Below are 25206 nucleotides of genomic sequence, written 5' to 3' on the forward strand. Positions count from 1 at the left end.
TCCCTTCGGGAAATAGTGACCGGAAGTACAGCAACCAGCAACCAACCAAATGGCCAACGAACCGGTGAAAATTATAACGAAATCAACCAACGGCAATGATAGCCAACGATATTCCAACATTCTGCCCATGCTTCTGCCTGGTTTGCCCATGCCCGGTGGAAACTTGAAACTAAAGTATTCTTTGCCATCCTTTTATATCTAGTTTCCATTCCCTCTTTCCACCCATCTCATTTGCAGGAAAAATCTTTCCCCGGACATGGGCACATCTTTATTTCCTTCTTCCGCTCTTGATTTTTTTTATTTTAGTTCTCGCCTCCTTTCTTTGTCTAGTTTGCCTTCCGTTCCGTTCGAAGCCTTTTAAAGCAAGCCCGTAGAAAGTTGCTTCATGCAGAAACCCCTGACCGGACTGCCTGCCTGGCTTTTCCAATGCAATGCGCTATTCTTTTTTTTCAACAATCCTCTGACGGCCATCTCATCATCTTCGGCTTTTCGGGTCCGGGTTGGTAATTGCTTCAAATTGAAAGTAGGAATGAAACTCTGGTTCACACGGACCACCCAAAGAAAGCCAAGGCAGTCGGTGCTTGCTGCTGGAAAGCGCACAAAATCCTTCACAAACGCGCACCGGATTGTGATGCGTACCGAGGAAACCTGTCGAGCAAAAATTCCGCAGATCCGAGAGCAAAGGCAAAGCAGAGGCAGAAAAAAAAACGACCCAGCAGAGCATAAAAAAGTTTCCAACTTTTACAGATGTATGCCAACAAATTGGTGTCAAAGTGATTTTAATGCACAGATAAGTTATAGCGAAAGTTTATCACCCGCAAGTTGTGCCTGCCCGACACCCGGCCCCAGCTGGCACCGACCCGAGGGGAATGAAACAGCACCAGCAAATGGACGTCCATGGGCAAGTTCCCATCATAATTGGATCGTGTCTGTTTATGGAAACATTAGGAAATTAGAAACACGATAAAGACGATACGGGAACGATGAACGGACGTGCGAAACTCCTAGCCACACTCTAGGGCCGTGCTGCAACTTGACGCTGCTTTAATAACACACACACACCCATACATACACAGCAAAAGAAAAAAAGGAAACACGTTGGAAAAGTTGTGCACTTGCGCATTTCGGGTCACATGTAAACGCTGCCCCCGTACCCGTACTCCCATGGTGCATGGTCGGGCGAGGCGGGAGCCAGTTGGGTTGTAAAATGTGCAAACTTTCCGTGCAGCTTGTAATTAATTGAAGTAATCACGCCGAGAGTGTTTTGGAACGCCGTGTACGTATTATTGACGTTACGGAATGATTTTAATTGTGCAACAGCAACAAAAACTTTCAACCGTACACAAACTTTCGCTAACGTGTCGCAGTCTGATGTTCTGATGAATCTACACGATGTCGAACACTGTGGGGTAACATGCATTTTGGGTTTGACAGGTGGGAAGGGATCCTAACAAAACGTGTGTGTGTTTTTATTTTTCAGGTCGATACACCGATGTGCAAACTATTACTCCTTTAGAAGCAACCTATTGCAGGTACAATAGCAATCTGTTTGTATTTTATCGCCTGAAAGTATGCAATCACTGTTTTTGAGATGTTTTTAGGCACGATACTAAGTATTTGGGAGCAGTTTGACTACTTTTTATCTCCTTCAACAACCCTGTAAACAGGAATTGGTCCACCACTAATTTTATTATCTCTTCTTAAGCATCCGAAAACATTGCATATCTTTAGGCGTCAACAAGAAGAGCAACATAAATGCCGCTTTGTTTCTTTTAACTATCATTTTTGATACCGATCATCTTATAAAAACGCAAAGTAAATAAATATTTAAAAACTATGACTATTACATACACTGCCACTAACACTAAAACGTGACTAAACGTTCATATACGCAACGAATAGGGTTGAAAACATGATGAATAAAACGAGTACAAAATACATGCTTTCAGAATGCTTTACTCGCAAAATATAACGATTCCTGTACTCGCATAGTGCAGAAGACTTGGAAAATGCATAAGATGTAAACCTTGTATCACATAAATAGCCCACCATACGACTACATTCACTGGCACGTGACTGGACATCACTTGTACATCACGAGTTCATGTGCTCAATTTCAATTACAAATGCTACAAATCTCTTTCCTCATTCTTAATTCAGATTGAGACGTTATACACATCAAAATTATAATATCTCTTAATCTAGGGCAGTAGTTTATTATATTTAACAACAAATTCTTTTACGATAAAGATAAACAACTCAAATTTTAAATAAAGCACAGATCTATAACTACTAAAAAACATTACAATTGCATACATTTAGGCTGCGTCGTAACAAAATAGTTACGTCAATGCTACGGAACCGAAATACTTCGATTATAAAAAAAAATCAACTAATTTCCCTTCCTGCCAAACCCGTTCTAGTACGCAAAGTAGCATTAATGTTATCTTAATAGTATTGTTAAATGTGTCATTAAATTCCACACGCTTTTCCCACTAGTGCTGAAACATCGCACTCGCTGCGCCATTGGCACTTGTTGAGCAGAACGCAACATAAAACACAAAAGAAACACTCAAACGAAACCACCCCACCGGAATGGTTCAGCCCGTCAAAGCTCACTCATCAGTAAAAACATTCATTTTAAAGACCAACACTTACAACGTACCACCGTATTTCACGAAAGAGTTGCGACTGATAAAGCAATCGGTGCGACCGCTTGCGGGATAGCGGAGGCCCAAAACGGTGCAAAGCGAAGTGAGGCTCGTTTTCCGCGCGCAACCTAAGTGGAAAATAATTGTTCACGCTACAAATAAATTAACCTCTTCTTAATCATCTAATCTGCTTCCTGCCGTGGCTGCAAACGGCGTGTGCTTTGTGGCAACACTTCCGCTACAAACACATTTACATATCACACGAGCTGCCACGACGGGTGGGTGGCAAAACGGGGCGATGGAAGTTGAAGGAAGCCGAGTAAAAAAAAAAAGCAGCGCCGTGAGAAAAAAAAAAAACACTCAGGCATCCATTCGTCCTGGCGCCATGGCGCTTTGGTGCTCCAAAAGTAAATAAACAGCTGAAAGGGTGTGGAGAAAGCTCAGCACCCACCCCAACAAAATGGGAGACAATAAATTCCACGATAATTTTACGATTCGTTCCTCGTGCCTGCCTGTTCTATTGGCTGTGAAGGTAGGGAAAGTGACGCACATTTTATTCCAACACTCTTTTGCTTTCCACCCGTACCACTTCCCCCAGAAGGGGGGGAGGGGGGGGGGCCTTCCCATGCACGGCGTAAACCGTGTTCGAGACGAGATCAAAACCCCGGTAGGTGGAAGAATCTGTTTGCCGGTTGCGATAACGGCTCCGTTCGTCACCGTTTCGTCATTCGTCATCGCGAATGGTTCGTGAAAATGCGATGGAAATACGGGTCGTGCAAACAGTTTACTCACCCCCAATCCCTTCGGCTCCCGATCCTCCTCCCATCATCGTCTAGGGGAAAGAGACTTCCGAAAATCGACATCAAATGTGCAAAACGGTAACACGAAGTGTGCCGTACTTGGGCAAATGCTGGTTAAAAGCGGTACACCAGTCGGAAAAACGTTCGACCCTGCCCCGTCCCAGAAGCTCGTGCGCTTTATATTTAGTGGCACGGGGTGTGCTGCACATCGATGGCTTTAAGCAGCACTTAATGAGTAATTTCTGAAGCAAACGATGAAAAGTTTCCCGTTCATCAATTGGCCCGTTGACTTTGGACCGTTTTTACGTTCAAGTTTTCCGAATGAAGCCAGAACGAGGATGAACATTCAACATACACACACACACACACACACACATACACACATGCATGCTTGCGTCGCTCGTTAGTAAAGTTTTTCGTCTAACGATGTCGGATTTGATGTTCGAAGTAATTTAAAGATTCTATTCACGCTCGTTCCATACTTCACCTGCCGATGGCTGTATGAGACGGTTCGTTCTAAGAATTGCCTTCGCAAAAGAATTGAACCGTAAATTCACAGACAATAGGTAACGCTGCATTTGAAAAGAGCCAAAAACATTTGAAAGAAATCTCTTTAAAAAGGGTTTCAAGTCGTGCAATAAACTCAATTATATACTTGATTTTGTGAAAAAATAAGACACAATTTTACTTCACTCTTCATGGTTTTGTCACTACTTATTTCAATAATATGATTTTTGTCAAATAATAGCAAAGATTTTTGCACAATTGCAGTACAATTTTCTGCTTTTAATTAGAACTACTAAAACATTAAATCTTTCGACGATTAACAAAAAACTATAAATAATTGCCTATGGTCTAAGATGTAAGATATTTAGTGGTGATAAACATAATTAAACACACAATTTATGAAAAAAAACATTCACAAATAATCATTCTTGTAATTGAACAATTACTTAAAACATTAAAAATTATGGCAAATACCGTCATCATGAGATATTCCATTGGGACAATTAATTATTCCATTCTGATTCTAAACTATACAAATCAATTAAATAGAATAATATAAAATATAATGAACAATAAATGAATAGAATATCCATAAATAATAAATTTAGAATAATAAAATAAAACCAAAATAAATTAATCAAAGCAAAGGTGTAAGGTTCATCCAGAAGAACACATAAAAACCAATCAACTAAAGAACTTTTTAAAAGGTTTATCTACAAAGCTTCGTCCAGCTAAACGGAGATTTTAGATCTAACTAAGCTTAGCAAACCAAGCCTACAGCCAAGCATCTAGTTGTAAAGAAATGATTAATACACCCTACCCCAAATATTCTCTAAAATAACTAAATCAAAAAGCTTAGAATACAATAAATGTTTTTTTGTCTGCGATCTCAATCCCATTTTGAACTAGAATAAAATCTCCCTTGTTAGACAACTGGGACAAAGAGCAGAGAAAAATAGAAAATAAACAAAACTCCACTTTTCCACCCAGCTAGCGTGAAATCATGTGACCCAGTTCTTAATAATTCTCCCCAGAATTGACACCCAACGAAAAGGCAAGAAGTGTCGCCTTACGGCAGGCAAAAACATCTGGCGAACAGCTTTGCATTCAGGGCTGTGAATGCCAATGGAGTTAATTTATGTTACATCCATGGCTTCAAATGCTCTAGCATCGTCCTCATGTTCCGCACCGATCCGATGGCGTTGGATGCGAGATTGGATTGACGATGAGCTAGCCGCTCATCGGTTGTGGAAGCATATGGTAGTTGAATTAATTTCTCCACTTTTGAGTGCCAATGTCAGTGTGCTGGGAATGTTCGGAACGGGCTCCGGCTAATCGTTACTGATCAGTTGGTGGTTAGATTTGATCTAGGGTGGATCTCGTTTCTTGACTATTGGTGAGCGTGAATTTTTGCTGTGTGAAGTATGTCTATAAAATAGGGCACAAAGGAAGAATTGTGATTTATGTCCGTTCCAAAATGGTTCGAATTTCCATAGCAAGGTGTGTGCTAGCTAGCCAAGGTGTATGTTTCCGGTTTCAATAGTGCTCATTTAATGGTATTCTTTATCATTCACATATTCACAAAATACTGCCGCATAGACTGTGTATGCTTTTAATATGTCTAGTTGGTCTGGTGGAGTCACGTAAGTTTGTGCAATAATCACAGTACTCAGGGTCAAATCAATCTAATATCGACCGTCCGTGTAAATGTTCTATGACCATATTCGGTAGAAATCGATGACGAGGAGGAATATGAAGAAGGCCCATGTGGACGTTGGAGACCGGGTGATGTGGATCTGCGATCGTTTGATTTGATCCGTGAATTCCGCTTGGATCAGATTGAGGCTAGCAGCAAGCACATGCATCGCTTGCAAGGCACCAACGAGTACCAGACGGCCTACCGATTCGAGAAGGAAGCCAACCTCACGATGCGCTCGGTAGACGCTTTTCCGCTCGGATTACCTCATCAGTTTTCCTTCGAGTGTACGTACCGCATCGAGGACGAGGGTGATTCCTCCTGGCACCTGTTTGAGGTAACGAACGAGGTGCAGGAGAGCCAGCTGGCAATCACGCTGAATCCTGGCAGGCAGATTCTACAGATTGGTTTACCAGCGACCGAGGGCGAACAGCAGATTGTGGAGTACCATCACACTTCGGTGAGCCGACCGACAGACAAAATGGCATCCCAAAACACTCGTTTACAGGAAAGCTTTACGTGCTTCTTCTAGCTGTTCGATCACAACTGGCATAAGATAATGCTCGGTGTGACCAACGATTACCTTAACCTTTGGGTCGATTGCCGTCCAGTGCGGGATACTGATGGGAATCTGAACGTGCCCTTGGAGCCGAGGGACCGCTTTGACATATCGGATGGCTACGTTTCAATATCCAGGTTCGCGGAAACGTCCGTCTTTGAACCAGAATCACCAGTGATCGACCTACAGTGGATGGTGATGAACTGCGACCCTACCCGACCGGCGCGTGGTAATTGTGACGAGCTGCCTGTATATGACGTGGCATCTTTAACGGCGAAACTCCCGGAAGGACCCACTCCGAAACCGGACTGCGATGCCGTTTGTCCCCCGGGATACAATGGAACTGATGTGGGTTATTGCCACAGGAGAAACGACAACTTTATTCACACGTTCGTGGTCGCTCTTCATTTTTCAGGGTTCGCCAGGTCCGGCAGGTCCTCCTGGGTTACCAGGTCTAAAGGGAGAAGCGGGAGCTTTTGGCAGACGGGTAAAATTATTCCCATCCCCTATACTCTAAAAACACATTTCACCACTACATATTTCCCCATTTCCTTAGGGTCCTCCTGGACCACGCGGATTAGAAGGTCCACCGGGTGTTCCAGGAATCGGACAGAGGGGAGAAAAAGGCGAAATCGGTGTAGGTATTGCTGGATTGAAAGGTCAAAAAGGAGAACCAGGTGCAGCTGCGGTCGCTGGAGCGGCTGTAGCTGGACCCGTTGGTCCGAGAGGTCTCCCCGGACCACAAGGTCCTCCTGGCACAGGATTGAGAGGTGAAAAAGGCGACACTGGTTCTCCCGGACGTGATGGGCAATCAATAGCTGGTCCGCGCGGTCTTATCGGTCCTCCCGGGGCAGCAGGACTTCCAGGAGCTGATGGGTTACCAGGAGCCTCAGGTCAAAAGGTGAGCAACTAGTTTCTTTACGAATGTGCTCTCTTACGTTCTGTCTCTTATTGTTACAGGGAGAACGAGGTGCACCAGGCGCAAGAGGTGAAGACGGGGTAGGATACCCTGGAGAACCAGGTCCCATGGGGCAGAAAGGTGAACCTGGAAATGTAAGAGCAGCTGCAGGAGTTGCCGGACCGCCTGGATTAACCGGACCGCAAGGAAATGATGGATCGAAAGGAGAGAAAGGTGAGTCCGGAAAGAGAGGACTCCCTGGCACCCAAGGACTACCCGGACTTCCCGGAGCGCCAGGTCTTCCGGGACCTCCCGGTCCACCCGGTGAAGGCTCCTCCGAAGGCGGTGGAGGTGGTGGACGATACTTTGAAAATCTCATGTCGTATGGCCACCGTGGCCCTACGGGATACACCGGCTTGCCCGGTGAGCGTGGTGCTGGTGGCCTTCGCGGTCCGGAAGGTGCACCAGGAGTACCAGGTCCACCGGGCGTCGATGGTGCTCCTGGACCGCAAGGCATACCGGGGCTATCGGGACAAACGGGCCCACCTGGTGTTCCTGGCGTCCCAGGACGAAGCTATACAGAGGCGGAAGTAAGCGACATCTGTCGCGCAGTTTTGAGAGATCACATTGCCGAGCTTACGGAAGGATTAATTGGACCTCCTGGACCCCCGGGTGTTTCGCGGCCCGGTAAACCCGGCACTCCTGGACGTCCGGGAGAGAAGGGAGAGCGTGGGTTCCCAGGATTTGCCGGGGATAGAGGTATACCGGGTGAAATGGGAGCACCTGGTGTTGCTGGCCCACCCGGTGAACGTGGAGAACCTGGTGTACCGGGTGAGAATGGACGCGATGGTGTGGGTTACGTTGGTCCGCAAGGTCCGGTCGGTCTTCCCGGTCCCCCGGGCGATTCCGTGATAGGTCCACCGGGCAGGGCGGGTGAACGTGGAGAGCCTGGCAAGGCGGGTAAGTGTAGAGAGAACGTTTCGTATAGTTTATGTTGAGATCACAATTGCTCTAAAATAACATCTTCGACAGGCCATCCTGGCGTTCGTGGAGCACCTGGTGTTCCAGGCGCTTGTCCGAACGATTGCTACATGGCGGCTGCGGCTGCGGCTCAGAGCTTCCGTACAAACCAACAAACCAAGGGTCCAAACTATTAATCTGCAGTAGCAGGATACAGTTGGAGTAAAAACAATAAAATCATCTTTGCATTTCAATTACAATTAGTTCACCGAAATATATGTCATCCGAAACGAAAGTAATTCACTCTGAGCTTTTCTTTTGCCATCGACTCGATGATTTTACAAAAACTTAGTTTTTATCGTGACAATATGATGCTGCAGTTGTCATGGGAATTGCATAAATCTAGCCTTATTCATTCCTCAAGTTCATTCAATTACTGACGTATAGTATACAAATCCAAAAAGAAACACATTTACATACCATTTTACGACAATGGCATGGCAAAAAGGCTTAACTTAACCTCCACTTACACAACACAAAACCAATAAACTAACACTCTAATCGATCCGTAATGAATACTCCCGGTAGCATAATAATTCACGTGCTTTCACTGTGCTGCAAGCCAGCGCTAATGCACGTGCCTACTTGTCAATGAGGCATGATAATAGCGGTAAAGCAGCATAATTATTCATTCAACACTTTCAACACAACCCCATCATTACATTCCATCAAACTAATGCCGTAATACACATTGTGATTGTTGAGAACAGAGGGGCAAAAAAAACGACTGCCCTCACTGGCCAACCATCCCCGCTTTTTCCGGGTACGACACACAACTGCACACTAGCAGTGTCTCCCATACACGTGCATACACAAACACACGCACAGCAAGCACATGCCCCCAAACGGAACATTACAAGGCGTGGATCTTGCACGAGGCACGAGCTGAGCAGAGTCAAACAATCGCGAAGTTTATCTCGCCATTTTCCTTATGTTTTCCGCTCAGGAAGTGAAATGTTTTTCACTTTTCTGTACCCATGTATCACCACCCTGTCCACCAGAACCACCATTTGCGTCTTGGTGTCACTGGCGACTTTTTCCCCCGATGGCTTCGTTTTTATTCTTTGCCACAACGGCTGCTGAGTGTTTGTGCGCTCCGTCACTCTTTGTCTCACCCGTGCTGTTCTGTTGAGCCTACCATTATTACGCCCAAAATCCTCCCACGTATCACACACCCTTCCGGCATTCGGTTTCACTCTGCTGGCTGGGGGAGGGTTTTCTCACAGTGGAACCGACGGACGGGGGACGACAACGACGACACGGGGCACCGTCGTGCAGCAGATGCTATGACTTGGCTGTCTTTTACATCGACTTTAACTTGAACACTCCTTTATCCTTGTCCCATCTTTGGCTTGCGCTAGTGTCCTGGCTCAGTACTTACGACTTTCTTTTTATTTCGCCCTTTATTTTTCCACCCTCCCGTATGCACAATTCTCTGTGTGGCTGTGTGTGTATGTGCACTGCGCCATCCGAAACTGACATGGAGGATCGTTCCGTTCTGCGCCTGTACCCACAAACGTGTACCACTTTTCTGCTGGTACCGTTCACTTACATGAACGTAAGCACACGACATTTAGCCGCACTTTCCACTCTCCGTTTGCATTATTTCTTACCATTTCTTCTTCTTATTTGCCACCAGCTACAACACGCACCCTTCGCTTCCAAGCATCGGCTAGTGACTTTTCCACTCCTGCGCTCGAAGTGTCCCTCGCAGCAAAAGAACACTCGCGGAACGGGCTTTTAGATTTTCGCTTTTATCTGGAAAACGGTTCCACATTTTTCGGATGAACCATTTACGCTTGTTGGCCACAGTCAATGAGAAGATACGATGCGCGGGGGCTACACAAAACCGTACCGAGGGCACCACGGAAGGATACGCTCTTGCACGGGATGTTGTTCGGTTGTTTCGTCTTGGGGTTCGAAATTATGCTCGGTACGCGTGTGTGATGAGCCCAGCGAACGCACCGACACCATTAAGACCGACAACACCACCACTAACACCTCGCAATGGATGCAATAAACAATAAATATTACACTCTCATTTCATGCTAATGCCAACTGGAGTAGGGGAAGAAGTTTGTCACATCTCTTACTTCTTGGAAAATGTACGCTGATAAAGAAAAAGGTTGGAATTTTTCACGAGTTGATGGTTGCTGTGATTGTGAAAGAACCATTTTGCGAAATTTTAGAAACAGTATCAAATCATTTTTCTAATTTAAAATGGTACTATTTTGCTGATCTGGCTATAAATTTATTAAAAAGAAATGACTCACAAAACCATCCACGGGCTCTAGAAGATTCGTAGGAGAATCTTATCGATGTAGCCTTGTTCGTCTTACTAAAACGAATGGAAAAGCTCACATGCAAATTGTATAAATTCAGGCGTATTGTTCAGTCTACGAAATACATAACCACTTCTACCCCTGAAAGTATGCAATTGAGCTATCAATATCGCAATACAAATGAAAACAAAACTGTTTGATAAGGATAAATGTTAAAAGAAATTTTTATTCATTTCTTATCTATACTTCAATGCATTGTGAGAATTTTCTCACAGTTTCTTTGATTAACAATAAATAATTCAGCGAGAAAAACTACGCACAAGAGCCCACCGCTAGCATGGAAAATTATTACCGAAGACATCGATACCACAACATCTCTGATTAAATAATTAAACACCAAAGTGGTTTCGTGCGGTGGTTTTTGATTAAAATCAAACACGTTTCTCGTGCGCTTTCGCGTGTCGTTTCAATTGTTGTCCCAAAAATAATTTTCTCCATAACGACTAGATCGTCCCATCGCAATACCCAACGGTTGGACCATCCTGTAGCCAACATGGCTGATTAAATTCATCAATTTTTACACCAAAAACACCCCGACTCCGTTCGCGCGTAGCATTAATTCATAAACGGGACCCTTCATCAATAAGTCATGGGGAAAAAGGGTCCAGTTTTCCCATTTTCCCTTGCATTGACCGACACCCAGACCCTCCCAATATTCGGGACGGGTTTCCGATGGTGTGGGCATGTCAAAAGACGGCACCGAACCGAAATGGATTTCTCGTACCGGGGTACAATTTTCTCCGTATACCTTCTTCAATCACCGTCACATAAAATATTCTATTAAAAATCAAACTCCTGCAGTGTGGCCCTGTTCTTCCAATGCACATCCCCCGGCTACCGATACCAGTAGTGCTACGTGAACACCGCTGCTGCGTCGGCAAACCTCCGAAGAAAGCGTTTTTATTTTCTTGAAAATATAAAACAAAACTTTTCCATCGGTAGCAAAACTTCAATCGTAAGCTTTTCTTTCAGAGAAACACGTTTGATCCACAAACTCTGGCCTTAGCCCTTTGTTTCACCCGATCGCTACCCGTAGCGATGATTCCACCCGCCAGTTTTCACTGGCAAATTTGAAACCATAAATAAGTCAAACCCCATAATTCATGACCTGTGGGACAGCAGGGAGAGCACACTTCCCGGGGTCACTTTCAAATGGCGTCAGAAAATCTCGACACGTGTGTGCGTTTGTATGTATGTGTGTATGCCTACCTTGGCGTTCTATGTGCCACACACTCCGATCTCTTCAGCATCGTTCAGCAGATATACGACAAAAATTATCGATTATCGCTCTCATTGGTATGCGGAACGTGGCAGCAAGGATAAATTCTGCCAGAGTTTAAAACTGTAGAATACGGCCATTGTGCGAAGTGGGCTTATGGGTCGGGAAGGGTAGCTTTTCCTCCTGCCGGTCCGAACCGAACCACCCGCACGATCGTACCGACAAACTTTTCATCCTCCATAAAACATTTTCCTCCAGCATGTCCAACAAACTGCGGCCGATTTCTAGCGAAACATAAAACCTCAAACCACTACGGGAAAATTGACCTACGGAGTAAAGAAGCAAAACAAAAAATAAAAACACCACCAACGAACCTGCCCACACCCAATCCCATGCTTTGCAACCGGATGGCGTACGGCGTTGGCTCGAAAGGTCGGCGTGATGCTGGCTGTGCCGTTTAGACGTCATCGCACGTAAGGCAAGCGGGTCCCTTAACGTAATGTGGCTAAATTTTACAAGCTTAGCTCTCGTCACCACCAAAAATTCAATCTTCTTGTCCATATTGTACGCCCATCCGCCGTGACAGACGCATCAGCTGAGTTCGCCAGCTTGCCGATGTTGCTGCTATCCAAAACACTGTCGACGGTGACAACGACGCCGACACAAAGCATTCGCACATATCAGCGCGTGTGCGTGTGTGAATAACATGTATGCTACAACGTGGAGCGTTTTTTCGTACGTTTTTCAGACAACTCATTGTTCGGAACTGAGCAATCCATAAAAACTGGAGTAGCGTGGCATTGTTATGATAGTGTGACCCCATTTAATTTAAGCTCTATAGATATCTGCCTAGATTAGATTCTCAGCAACATGTCCTGGTCGTACTTCATTAAAAATAATATTCTTCTTTACAAAAAGAAAATGGCACATTAGTCCTAAACATGCCATGAACGTCTTTGGAAAAGTTAGTAAAAATAACTTTAGGTTTATACATATAGTTCATATTTATATTAACTTTATATTGTTAAGGACAGATATTGACCATTAATTATGACCGAAAGGAAAATAAATATCTTTTAGCATTTTGAAAGAGCATCTTGATAGAGCAAATGCTAAAATAAACAAATAGGATTTTAACATTACAATTGCATAACTTTAGGCGTTCTGTTCTACATTTCGATTGTTGCGGCTCTAAGTAATTATTTAAACGGACGCATACCTCTGTCCTATTGAAACTGTTCTTGTAAATGATGGTTCATTTCATAGTGACACTTAAATTAAGATTGTGATAAACGATATTTTATCTGATATGTTGAGCTTTCTGGCAGCTCTTATAAGCCTCACAAAACCTTCACTTGCAAGCTCGTTTCTCATAAACGAGTTTAAAAATTAAACAAATATACTATGTTGCACAGAGTATCATAAAAAAGATGGAAAATAAAGGAAAAAAAAACCATAATTATCAAATTTTACTGTCAACTGAAAGGTGAGGTTGCTCGAGATTATCAACAGTCTCCTTAGCGACACATAGCATTATTTTTTTTCCAAAACCATTTTAATACAGCACACCGACGTCAACGTCAGGTAAGAAGTACACGGGGGTTTCAACTGACCGTGAACAGAAAACAGTGTTTCAAATGCTGGAAAAAAAAACCCCAGCAACAGTCCATTCCTAACAACGGCCTTCATTACGTCCATCCGATGCGACACTTTCGCTACACCCCGAATTCAAATGTGCTAACAAAACGAAATCGGTGTGTAATAATGTAGGGTACACGGGCAATGGACAACACTTAATGAGCGGACGCACGGTGTGTTTCGTCATGTTTCGGAAGCACGTTTCGGCCAAAATACAACGTCCAACCGACCGACCGAACCGAAACCTTCCCCATCATTACCAAACATTTACAGCATCATCTTACCCAAACGAGTTAAAGTTGGACTATCTCGTCTGGTAGGATGCCCGGTCGGCACAGTGCCTGCCCAGCACCGTACCTTCACCCGTTTGTTTCAGCTGTGTTTCGTCCTTCTCACCGAACGACACGCACCAATCCGGGTGGCACCGGATTTTATGATGCCCTCCCCCCCCCCCCCCCGCCTGGATGGGAGGAATTTTTACGCGCATACACAATGAGTGCCAACGTGCAGTGGAATTTTTAATTGAATTTGCCAAACAAACGAGAACACTTTTCCACACTGTAGCGAAAGTTTGGTGCGGAATGTGAAACACATTACCGGCAACTAGCAGGCAATAGACATATTAGGCGCATTTCGACCACTTGCTCGAGCTGTCGCTGTTGTGCTGGTCTTGTTCGCCGAATCCATTTCGTGTAGCGAAACTGCTGCTGCACCATCATGCAAGAAACAACGCTTGTACCAATGTTTAGCACCAGAGGCAGAACTGAGCAAAATCATTGTACTTAGAACAAACGCAAGATAACCACGTCATCTTCAGGCACTGTGCCCATCACCCTTTTACGGCCATCAGCCGACCGATGGAGTCCGCCATTAACGCACGGACGGCAATATAGAATATATTGATTTTATATTCTCATCATGACACTCGATATTACGCACTAATGCTTGCGCCCGTCGAAGCAAATTTTATGGTGCCAATTTACGAATTCATCATTTGCTGAGTGATTATTATTGGCATTCTATGTGTGTGTGTGTGTGTGCTTGCGTTTAGTGGGGGTTTTAGTTGGATTTGATTTGATGCGAATCGATCGTACCGAAACGTGGTTCGCGGCACTAAGGGACGACGGCGCCAGTGTCTCTAGCTAAGGCTTGTTAATTATTATGGGACGATACGGATACAACGATAAATTTTGCTCGCACTACTGACCGGAAATTGATTGTTGAGGATTGCTTCCAAAAGCTTAACCCCCCGTGCCATCGGAAATACAAACCGCGGGGAAAAGGACGTACCGCTGATTTTTTTTTTATACACCCCTTGCCCAACAATTTCCGCGTGCCCGTTCCCGGGCAGCGGGAGCGACGCTATTGAATAATAATGGCACCATTAGCGTCTCAACAATGGTGCGGCCTAAAATGTGCTTTATTATGCGGAGGCAATCAATACCGGGCGACATGCCGACATTTTTAAGCTAGGACAAATCAATACAAATTTCATAACCCTATTTTGTGCAATTAAATTACCATACGAATCGCTCACCCGCCATTACTATTTTCAATCAGCATATTTATGTGGAAGTGGAGTTATGTTTCCATGCAGGGTACAACAATGATTTTGTAAGATAAACTATTTATTTGCTGTAAGTATTTCTTATTTTGTATCTTTTTTAGATAACTATTTAATTTCTTGTTTTAGTATACAATACATCGTTTTGAGTGATTATGTATAGATCAGATTGAACATCACTTTTATATCGCCTTATTAAGAAATAGATAAGGCTGTGATTGAAGGTCGAGTACACCTGGGATAAGGTAACCTTTCATTGTTTAGTGAAGGAAATGTCTTTAAACGAATGTGAATTGTACCTTCGATTAAACTGCCTTGAGTTATAAGTACTACAGACAGGTCGTTCGTTTTGAATAAAAAAGACTGCGATTGTCCGGTGTAGTTTTCATGGCGTTTTTCGACCAAGAGGATAATACAGATGGAGTTTACCTATACCCCTGTTAAACCAAAGTATTAGACCAGCATGTATAGTAAGAAACCTACTTGTTTATCACATATTAAAGTAATTATGAGTAGATTATACTCATTCCAGACTTTCTACGGATATGTTCATTAGTTGCAGCGTTTTTAACGCCTAACGCTCCTTACAACCGTGTCAATTGAATTGAAAAGGTATTACCCTCTAACATACTAGTCCACGACAGATCCTCGATACGGCATTATAACAATCTCGTTCCGATTCCGAGAGGCTCTTTGTGCAATACGGAAACAAAAGCACCTTAGAACAGGGAAAATTTATTAGCCCTCTCTGTCTCTATCGCTCTCATTCTGTTCTTATCCCAACTGGCTTGTGGGAAGATAAACACCGTAGGAGAAATCTACGAGAGAGAGTTTGTTTTTCCTTTGCCCACGCTGGAATGTGTGCCAAGTTCATTCTGGGAACGGTGCGCTTACTAGGATATACACATTTTTCGAATATACCTTCATACAACTCCAACCCCCCAGGACAAAAAAGTACCGAAACCCAAGTTGTCACAAGTTGTCTTCCCGTCAGCTTAGCATGAGAATTTTCATCTCTTTTTCTCCTTTTTTTTGCTGTTTTTTCCTATGAGACTCTTCTTCTGATTATTGCGGCTCTGCCTTTGGACTATGGACGTTCTAAGCCCAACTTAAAAAAAAATACCCTTATAACAAGCATAAAAATCTTCATTCAAAGACAGGCCACACAACGCACACAACAACAAAAAATGAAAACCCTACGGTAAAGTTATTTCTCGAGTAAGCGATTTACTTTTGATGTTTTGCATCGGTTTGGGTTCATTTTTATTCTTGCCATTTTTTTAAACATGCTTCCTTTGCGCTACTCTGAATGACCAATTTTTCAAAAGGTTTCTCCTTTGCTTTATTCGCGCTTTGGTCGGGTGGATATTCTCGTACCAAAATCCCTGTTGCCACCTGTTCCCGAACGGTGCACGATGAATTCGGTGCGCAAAAAAGGGATCAAAACGTGGGAAATGCTAAATTGTACTTGCTCGCGTTCTGTCGCCCACCTTCCAGCAGAGGGTGTACAGATTGGTCGAACGATCTTCAGCGCAGTGAGGAGGAATTAAAAATTATGTGCTACGGGATGGAACTGAATTCTCACTCGCAATCGCGTTGTCCCTGAACTGACCTCATGTAAAATGCCAGGTAGCGCAAGGCATTAAGTCACCAGAAATAAAGCTCGCCGCGTGGAGTTTTTGGTGTTAGACAGTGGCAGTAGTGTGTGTGTTTTTGTATTCTTTTTTTGTATTCTTAGAAAAAAGTGTTGCAGAAATAAAAAAAATCTAGAAAGAAAGTTCAGTTTTTGTACGCCTTTGCCCACTGCTGAGTGGTTTTATGCCTATAGAAAATTTGTTTTTTGCTGTAATTTAATTTTATTTTATTGTGAAATGAAACAACGTTTTTGCTTCCAGCCAGTATTTTTTACATTTACATTGAGTTCGCACAGAACAATTAAAATGGGTGAAAAAAAATCGATTTCAAAGGAATTAAATAACTAGCTTTAATTTAGTACTATTATTTGTTCATTCATCAAAGCAAAAAAATACATGATTTATCAGAATACAGCTAGTAATTTGACTTTTAGACTATTTGTAACGAAACCATTCAAAAATGAAGCAGTTATAGTTGATTTGTTAAGAATAATGTAAAAAAATGCTTAAAAGTGATAAACATCAATACTAAATTCAGTGTCTCTGACATCTTTGCTTCGCGTGTTGCATACATTTAGGCGTATTCTAAGACAGAAGCTTTAACGTAAATATGTAAATGATATTTAATGCTAAAATACTTAAAATTGAGAATTGTTCTTTTATAAAACCATATTTACAATCACAGCCGGAATAGGTTTTGTAGAAATAACGTTCACAATTTAGTCCGTTAAGTTTTCGCTCATAGCTAAGCGATGTAATTTCAACGTCATCAGAAGCTGTAGGTAACTGTCACCAACATTTTCCTTCAAGAGAACCCACTAACCGACGATGCGATTTAAACCATTAAGCATACCCGTTCTCGAGTGAATCGAAATAAGCCCTGCCGGGACCAATAATCAAATAAGCCCCAGCAAACCGATTGACTGGAGGAGAAAAATTGATCCGATGTGTTTTTTTTTTGTTGGGCTTTTTCTTTCTTCTTCGGTACACCATTTACTTTTTCTTGTACCCTAACTGGGTTCCCTTCGTCAACAATTGGTTCCCATTCTATGAGCCAGTACGATTGCATGGTTAAGTCAAAGCATCTCCCAATCACAATGGAAGCGAAACAAGTTTAGAGCGTAGTGGTAGTACACCTCTACCTTTCACTTTTCCTTCGCTGTGCCCACCGGCAAGATAGCAAGAGAGGAGGATCCTTCCACTCCGACCTCATTTATCATGCTTGCTATACGGTGCCGTAGGCCAAGAAAAAAAAACACACAGACACAGGAAAACCCACCTCCACGGTAAGTGGCATTGGGGGTGTGCTTTATTTTCTTTTTTCCTTCCACTCAATGCAACGTTCGCAAACCGCTTCAGGCGATCTCTATTTCGCTTTCTTCTTGGACTTGGACTGGGTTTTTTTTTCTGGAAATCCCACCACCCCTCCCGCACAACGATTCTTGTTCGATAAGCTTCCCAGAAAACCCCATTACCCCCATCGAAGTACGGTACAGCGGACAATGAGGGTGCCGGAGGGTGGCCCGATAGCCTTAAGGCTAAATCCAATTTACGGAGAAATTTCCGTTCGAAAGGTAATCAAACGTTAATCTGACGCTGAAACGAAGAAGAAAGCCACTGCCAAATCAGGCCTCCGAGATCTGCACTGCACCCGGTCTTCGATAGGGTGGATTTTTTCTTCTCCTCTTTCTGAGGGGCCTTTTTTTGCATGGCCTTCCAACAGCTTCCAAACAAGCATTGCTGAGTAGTTTCTTGCTACTGCACCACACCTACGTTCGCTTGAGATAGGTTGGAAGAAGAACCTCCCCATATCGATGTGCTCCAGGAGAATGTTGAAGCTTCTTAGACAACACCCGGAGCATTCCGGAGCACACCTGTGCTGCAGGTGTTTAGAGGAAGGTGTTTCGGAAAACATTCGGTACACGTACGGTAAAGAACAAACGTTTCTCGCACAGGACGCATTGCGCTACTCACCATTACGGCGTTCATTTTGAAATCCATAAAGTTCTTCACTTCGCCCGCCAGCTCGCGCAGCAGCAGAATACCATCCTTCCTGGTCACGTCCACGTCCGAATCCTTGAAGCGCTGCAAGTGGAAAGCAAAAAAAAAACGTAACGGTAAGCGGGTGTGTTTAGTGCTTTAACGGTACGGTACGAGTGCACGGGGAGGGCCAACCCATTTTAAGACGTCATCATCTAAATCGCTAACAACGATGATTGGCTGGAAATTGTCGGCAAACGATTTCAAACGGTGGTTGCTTATGAATTTAATGCATTTAGGGAGCTTTTTGTATGCGGTGCATTTAGTATACAGATACCGTCTAATGCAATTCCATTTTAAACCATTAACACCATTAAGCTGCACCGTCATCCAAGGCTGATGGGAATTAAACCAACGATTAAAGAACAGTCTCTAGCTATCAGTGGTCATAGTTTCATCAAAAGAGGTCACAATTTTCAACCACATCAATTACGAGAACTATAATTATAAAACATTACTCCGAGTAATGGCTAGTCAAAGGATTTCAAAGTCAAAGGATTTTTACCTGAAATTCAAATCCATATCGGAGTAAAACGTATTTACAAATATTTACGTATTTACGTAATATTTAAACAATATTTTGGAGCAATCTTTAGACCACCGCAACTATTAATTAATTTTCAAAAGAATTTCACAATAACAACCAATATGATAATGTTAAGAACAAATATCATACGGATAAGTTATATAAAAAAAGGTTTATACAACATTGAAAACCATCTAACTTTTCTTAAAATGTATCTTTGGTATAATGATATATATATAATGCAACCAAATGCTTTCTCTGCTATTTTTATTTGGTTTGCATACTTTTAGGCGCAAAAGATACTCCATGGAAAGTAGTGAAGGAACCCATCGTACTTACGCTTAAATTGAATCTAGTTTTTAGTTGTTTCAAGTTGAAGCTAAGTGAATATGATTAATATCTTCGTCGTATCATTAGTCGCAGTTGGGTTGAAAAGGGTTCAATTTTTTCAGTTGATTTATTTCCTATCTTTTTAATGACTTTAGAGGGCTAATTCAACATTTCCGATAAAATTAACAAATATTGATGTTAATTTTATTTTAAACAAGTTTTATTCAAGTCTATTCAAGTTAGTAATACAGTTAAACACAAACCTAATTTTGACTAATTTAGTATTTATTTTACGAGCTGTCAACATTAACGTTTATTCTCATTTTATGTGCAATACGCAAAAAGCGCGTTCGTATTGTTTTGTCGTCATCCAAATTGTGCTTTAAACAACTTGTTAATCTCATCATAAGTTGCGTAATTAGTTAAACCAACAAACAGCAAATACTGGGAATTAAATACATTCCAAATGAACCGCCAACATATTTAGCCCTTTTCATTCATCGATTGAAATCATCGAAAAACCTCCACGAATCCATTCCAACAAAACACTCTGCTCCTCAACGATACCCGGTTCGACCATTACCCACTGCTGCCAGAAGCGTAGAATCATGTTGAATATGAATTGTAAAACGAATTAGTATCGAATGACATATTAATCTAATTATCAATCATATTTTATCGCTTATCCGTTATCAATCAAGGTAATTCGGAAATCATGTTTCCACGATCCCTCCGAAGCGTAACCGTTTCGGTTCGTTAGCAAGCATCGCGTCAAATCGACACGACCTTCTATCGCCTCCTCTCGCAAAACAACCGTACGGTTCCGTTCCTACCTCGCACGCCATATCACATCCGTGCCAGTAGGACATCGTTTTACACTAACACATACTGTTTATCCGGTTCAAAATGAGAACGTGATAGGAACAAGCCTGTAGGATGGCTTTACGCTACCTTTCCGATCCATGTTCCACAGTGTGCGTTACGGAAACAATCACGTGCCGTCGTAATGAGCACGTATGAGTGTAAGAACCGTCCAGAACCGTTGAAGGTTGGTTCTACCGCAAATTACGTATCGGAAAGGAAACTCATTACAGCTTTTGTTCGAATCGACAGGACGGCCGAAAAGACAGTTAAAAGCGATGCGCTAATCGATCCGTCGCCCATTGGGCACTGCCTATCTCGGTAAAGGAACCGCAGAGAACCGGATGGTCGAGCCGACACAACTGTCCTGCCCAACACAGTGTAGTAGTGCGTGGGTTTAATGTTAAAACCATAACCGATTGCGTGCGAGACGGTTCCAGGCGGTAGTATCCCGCCGGTATCTATACAGATCGAAATGGAATGTGGTCAGGCTGTGGCCTATTAGCACTTGGTGTAGAAATCCGCTCGTTAGTGAATCTGCTGACGATGAATGTCTGGAATTTGTGTTATTATGTCCAGTTACTGCCATCGTTCCACTTGACCGTTCCCGCACATAACCTTGTAGCATAGTAGCACAAATGTGGGACGACTAGGACAATGGACCCAAGAGCATCAATAATGGGTGATAAACATATTGATAATTGTTTAAATTATTTAATGACGTTCTATTCATTGTATCGATTTCAATTATCGTTAATATGGTTTATTACGATTATTGTAAGGTTAAGAGGAAACATATTTAGCTCATCGTACATCAATCGGTAGTATCGTTAGCGCCTGCAGGTATGCAATTAGGTTCATAAGTCTGACTTCAATAGCCAGAGCGGATAATTTGGATTTCTATGTACCAACTTTAAACGTTAAAGCCGTGCTAGTCATATTTATTATAAAAGGTCCTTAACTTTGTTACTTTAACTTTGTTTTATGAAATTTATGTAGCCGGATTGATAAGTACTCAAACAAAAATACACTTTAAAAGGTTTCCATTTTAAATTTTATACTATTATTTTATTTTAGTGTTTTTTAAAGAAAGTTGATGAAATTTATCTTCTTTAGGTTTGCTAGAATTTAATATCAGTAAATAGTAAGTGTCAAAAATAATTGCTCAATGATAAGCATAAGTACCTAATTGGGTTCTCGCAGGCTTGATTGTTTTGAGAACTAATACTAAGTGACTCTTACAAATAAAAGGATGCTACATTTTGGTCAATTCTTTCATGCTTCTGCTAATTAATTTGCTACCAAAGTTATGTGCTTCAAAAATGGAAAATCTTTTTCGCAGAATACATTCAACATAATGAGTGCTCCAACAACTAGTTCCCTAAAGATTATCAAATGGTGGTCAAACCAATTTTTAGTATGTTCAGCTCAACTAAACTGTATTTTTCCACAATCAGCGCCACATACGGTGTTAGGTTGTTGGCTCTGGGTAAAGAGATGTTCGGTTCGGTTTAATTAGATCCTGCCTGCCAATTTGCTGCATACTTTTCGATCCGTCATCGTTCCTGCCCGGCCCCATCATCATCCGTCACCGGTGACAGCGCGCGATTAACGCTGACACCTGCCAATAAACCGTCGGCTTCAGCAAATTAATCCAAACACATTTCAACGCTCGAATACCAACCCACCGTTGCCCCCTTACAGTGAGTTTCGCTTGGACGTACGAGTTCCAAGGTTCGTTGCGGGAAAAAAAAATATTCCGGTTCTCTTCTTTTCCGGGAACCGACTGTTTCTGTGTACGTGCAGCACTCTTCATTCAAACGAAAACATCCTCGAAAAAGGGACTATCCCCGTCCTGTGCACCGGATGGATGGAAGACGCGAAGCGCTAATAACAATTATCCATTCAATTTGAATTTTAATGCCATAGAAATGATTTCACGGAAAATCTGCTCGCTAAATTTTGGTGCGTCCCAGCCCTTTTTCTCATAACCGTCAACTCGCTCGGCTCGTTCTTCCTCTCTCTCTCTCTCTCTCTCTCTCTCTCTCTTTGCTTTCCCATTTCTCCACAAAAAAAACCCTGGAAACAATACAAACCCTCAAAGATGACCCATCCTTTCATCCTTAACGGCAACCGCAGCGAAAAACGGTTCGCGTTTATTCGAACTGCCACATACACAAACGCACAGCGGGAAAGTAAATGATGGGAACGTGAAAACACGAGAAAATGACCTAAAGCAAGGTGAACGGGAAATACTCGACCGTTTGGAAAAACAACAGCTCGTCCTTCCGTTCATTGCGGGAGGCAAACGGAACGCGGAGCCGGGCGAGGTGTATGGATTGGGTCGCCTTATGAAATGAAATACTCAGTTTCCCTTTCAACGCCAATCCCTTCTATGCTTTCCCTTTCCCGTAGTTCCAGGAATTCACTCACCGTACCCAACCGGAATGGATGGCGAATCAAGAGCGAGGCAATTAAAACCTACTCCAACTGCCATCCTTCGGCTTCGTGTGCTGCTACGGCCCCCCCCCCCCCCCCCCCCCCCCCCCCCCATTTCAACACAACCTTCCGCACAGTAAGCCCAACGGCCACCAATAAGGCCGTGGTTGTCAATGATGAACGGAAGGAAAATGAAGCGCTGAGAAATTTTCCTTTCGATTTACCTGTGCACATCCGTTTCGGTTCCGTTCCGGTAAAATGGCAACGTGATTGGGTGGTTGTAGTGCAGTGGGAAGACACGGAGGGGATACGGTACAATACACACCTTTTTGCTGCCAGACAACCCGTTACCCTTGGCCCTGAGCACTTCAAAGCGGGTGAAAACACTCACGAACAGAAACCGTCAAACCGCCGATGGGTACGAAAATGAAGGCCCCGCTTAAAGCTTTTCCATTTGCTGCGAAGAGTTTTGCTAATGACGTTTCTGTACAGCGAAAATTTCAATTTACGGTAGGCGTAAAGAGCGTGTTGAGTGTGCCTTTTAATTATCAAACACATTTAAAAAAAATAATCATCAGATAATAAGACAGCAAAAATGGATCCCGGTCACGGCACCAAAAAAAAAACAGAGCCATGGAAACAATAATAATGTTTATCATTCTTTGCAAAATAATTAAAGTTAAAACGAGGCGCTCTTTCGATTGCATCTGGCTCCACAATATCCTTGCCAAGCTACAATTTTGATTGGAAGTATAAAATTCCCCCAATAAAAAGCTCCAGCTTAACCGGGTTTAATCAACGGAAAGCTTCATTACACACCAACATAATAATACGGCAGGAATGTGAATCTCAGCAATGCCAGCCGTCTGATGCAAACAGCTTGTTAGCGTGTTGTTTCAATCCGCACGCCCTCGAAAGAAGTGTTGCAGCAATTGATAAAATTGTTTAAATTGCCACCATCAACAAATCACCCGTGGCTGTAGCATCGTTGCACTCACCGCACAAACAGAGATTTAAGGATAACTCCCAGTTGATCCACCAGCGGCGCTACGGGGGGCACATTCCCACACGAAGATAACCATCGGTGAAATCCCACTACCAGCACAACTTACTCCATAATAGACATCTTGCCACGCGACTAGCAGCGAAACCTTCAACGCAAAACGGTACCGGAGGGGTTTCGTATCTAATACACTGTACGTCCTGCAACTCGCGACAGGATCTGGAGTACATCTACTGCATCACCTCGTAGATTTTACCTCGAAAACGGTTTGCCGTACCGCTTGCCAGTCACATGCGAACCGAAAGAAAAACCACTGCCCAATGAGACTTAATTTAGTGATTTGCCACCATCACCACCACCATCAGCTTTCCGCAAGCGAGTTATGTAGTTGGCACAACGGTGCTCTGGCACAGTGCTGTCTTTACCTCGAGCGCACGATGCCCCCGGGCAGCATGGTACGGAATTGGGACGAAATGGAGCTTACTTCTGCACACGGATCACGTATCACCGGGACAATCGTCGTTTCCAGCGGTAATGGGCGATCGCTAGCCAGTTGTTCGCTCACGACCACCCCTTACCCGGTGGTAAGCTTTCCCTTTCATCCAAACAACACCCTCCCCCTACGGAGCGCACGTTCCACTGCTTGCTGGCTGTGTGTGGATCTGATAAAACTCACACAAATATACAAACAGAATGTGTATTTTTTTGTCTTCTTTCCCACCAGCTATGCAAAGACCAGCAGCTGAAACAACCCCGGCCGAAGTACACGATCGACGGGCACGAGCCACCATTAATCTACGTCCCGGGGTGGATAAAATATTCAATATATATTCGTTTTGCTAAGTGCCGGAGCGTGGCAAATATTTTATGCCATGCTGAAGAGCACTCACGGGCAATGCGCCGCAACATAACCTGTTAACCTTTCCATTTGATCCGAAATAAAACACTTCAAAAAATGGGTGCTAAAACATTGCCGAGATTTCGTTTCCGTCCGACGCCTGGATGGGTTTTATTTGTGGCGTCTATAACACTTTAAGGCATCATGCCTTACTTACTCGGAATGGGTGTAGAATGGGATAGAATTGTGCCTAGTGTTGTCGAGTGGTAGCTTCATTTGTGGGTCATATGTAATAATTTCCAAACCACTGCTAGAAACTTGACAGACAATTATTGTACGTTGGATCATACTGTATTAATTTAAATTATTTTCGAGTACTTAACATTGTTGAGTAGAAAATTAAACCTTATAGCAGTAGACCTATCACGTGTAAAATTTCTTGCTGTTCAATTTGAAAATATCTGCCTCTTCTCATCCGGTACATCAACTTCACATCAGACAGATTGAAAGACCTCAAGGTCCACATGTTTGACATATCCGCTTCAGAGAGACCAAACCAACGTCAACACCGATCTAGTAAAAAAATTCACGCTGTTGAGAGTGGTACTACCGTTGGCATCAATAATATCTTAACTTAGAAT

The 25206-nt window shown here is 43.1% G+C and overlaps 2 protein-coding genes across 3 annotated transcripts in view; one reads left to right on the plus strand and one right to left on the minus strand.

Moving 5' to 3' along the window:
* Positions 1–25206, minus strand: part of LOC128715875 (voltage-dependent calcium channel subunit alpha-2/delta-4) — a 52016-nt gene that overhangs the window by 18098 nt on the left and 8712 nt on the right. For both annotated transcript variants that reach the window (XM_053810793.1, XM_053810792.1), the window contains exon 3: positions 18503–18613. In XM_053810793.1, coding sequence (XP_053666768.1) covers positions 18503–18613 — 111 coding nt within the window. The remainder of the gene's footprint in view (positions 1–18502; positions 18614–25206) is intronic.
* Positions 5436–8268, plus strand: LOC128715876 (collagen alpha-1(IX) chain-like). The gene is made up of 8 exons (XM_053810794.1): positions 5436–5458; positions 5558–5601; positions 5690–6114; positions 6187–6561; positions 6629–6700; positions 6770–7114; positions 7174–8071; positions 8144–8268. The coding sequence occupies exons 1-8, from the start codon at positions 5436–5438 to the stop codon at positions 8266–8268; spliced, it is 2307 nt and encodes a 768-aa protein (XP_053666769.1).

Source organism: Anopheles marshallii, chromosome 3 (assembly GCF_943734725.1).
Source record: "Anopheles marshallii chromosome 3, idAnoMarsDA_429_01, whole genome shotgun sequence".
NCBI lineage: Eukaryota > Metazoa > Arthropoda > Insecta > Diptera > Culicidae > Anopheles > Anopheles marshallii.

What these genes read in the sequence shown, in the direction of transcription:
- LOC128715876 (XM_053810794.1), top strand. Translation starts at nt 5,436, where the DNA reads ATGGTTCGAATTTCCATAGCAAG. An exon ending in CAGGAGCCTCAGGTCAAAAG is followed by an intron (nt 7,115 to 7,173) that starts GTGAGCAACTAG and finishes TTATTGTTACAG; the next exon opens with GGAGAACGAGGTGCACCAGG. An exon ending in TGGAGAGCCTGGCAAGGCGG is followed by an intron (nt 8,072 to 8,143) that starts GTAAGTGTAGAG and finishes CATCTTCGACAG; the next exon opens with GCCATCCTGGCGTTCGTGGA.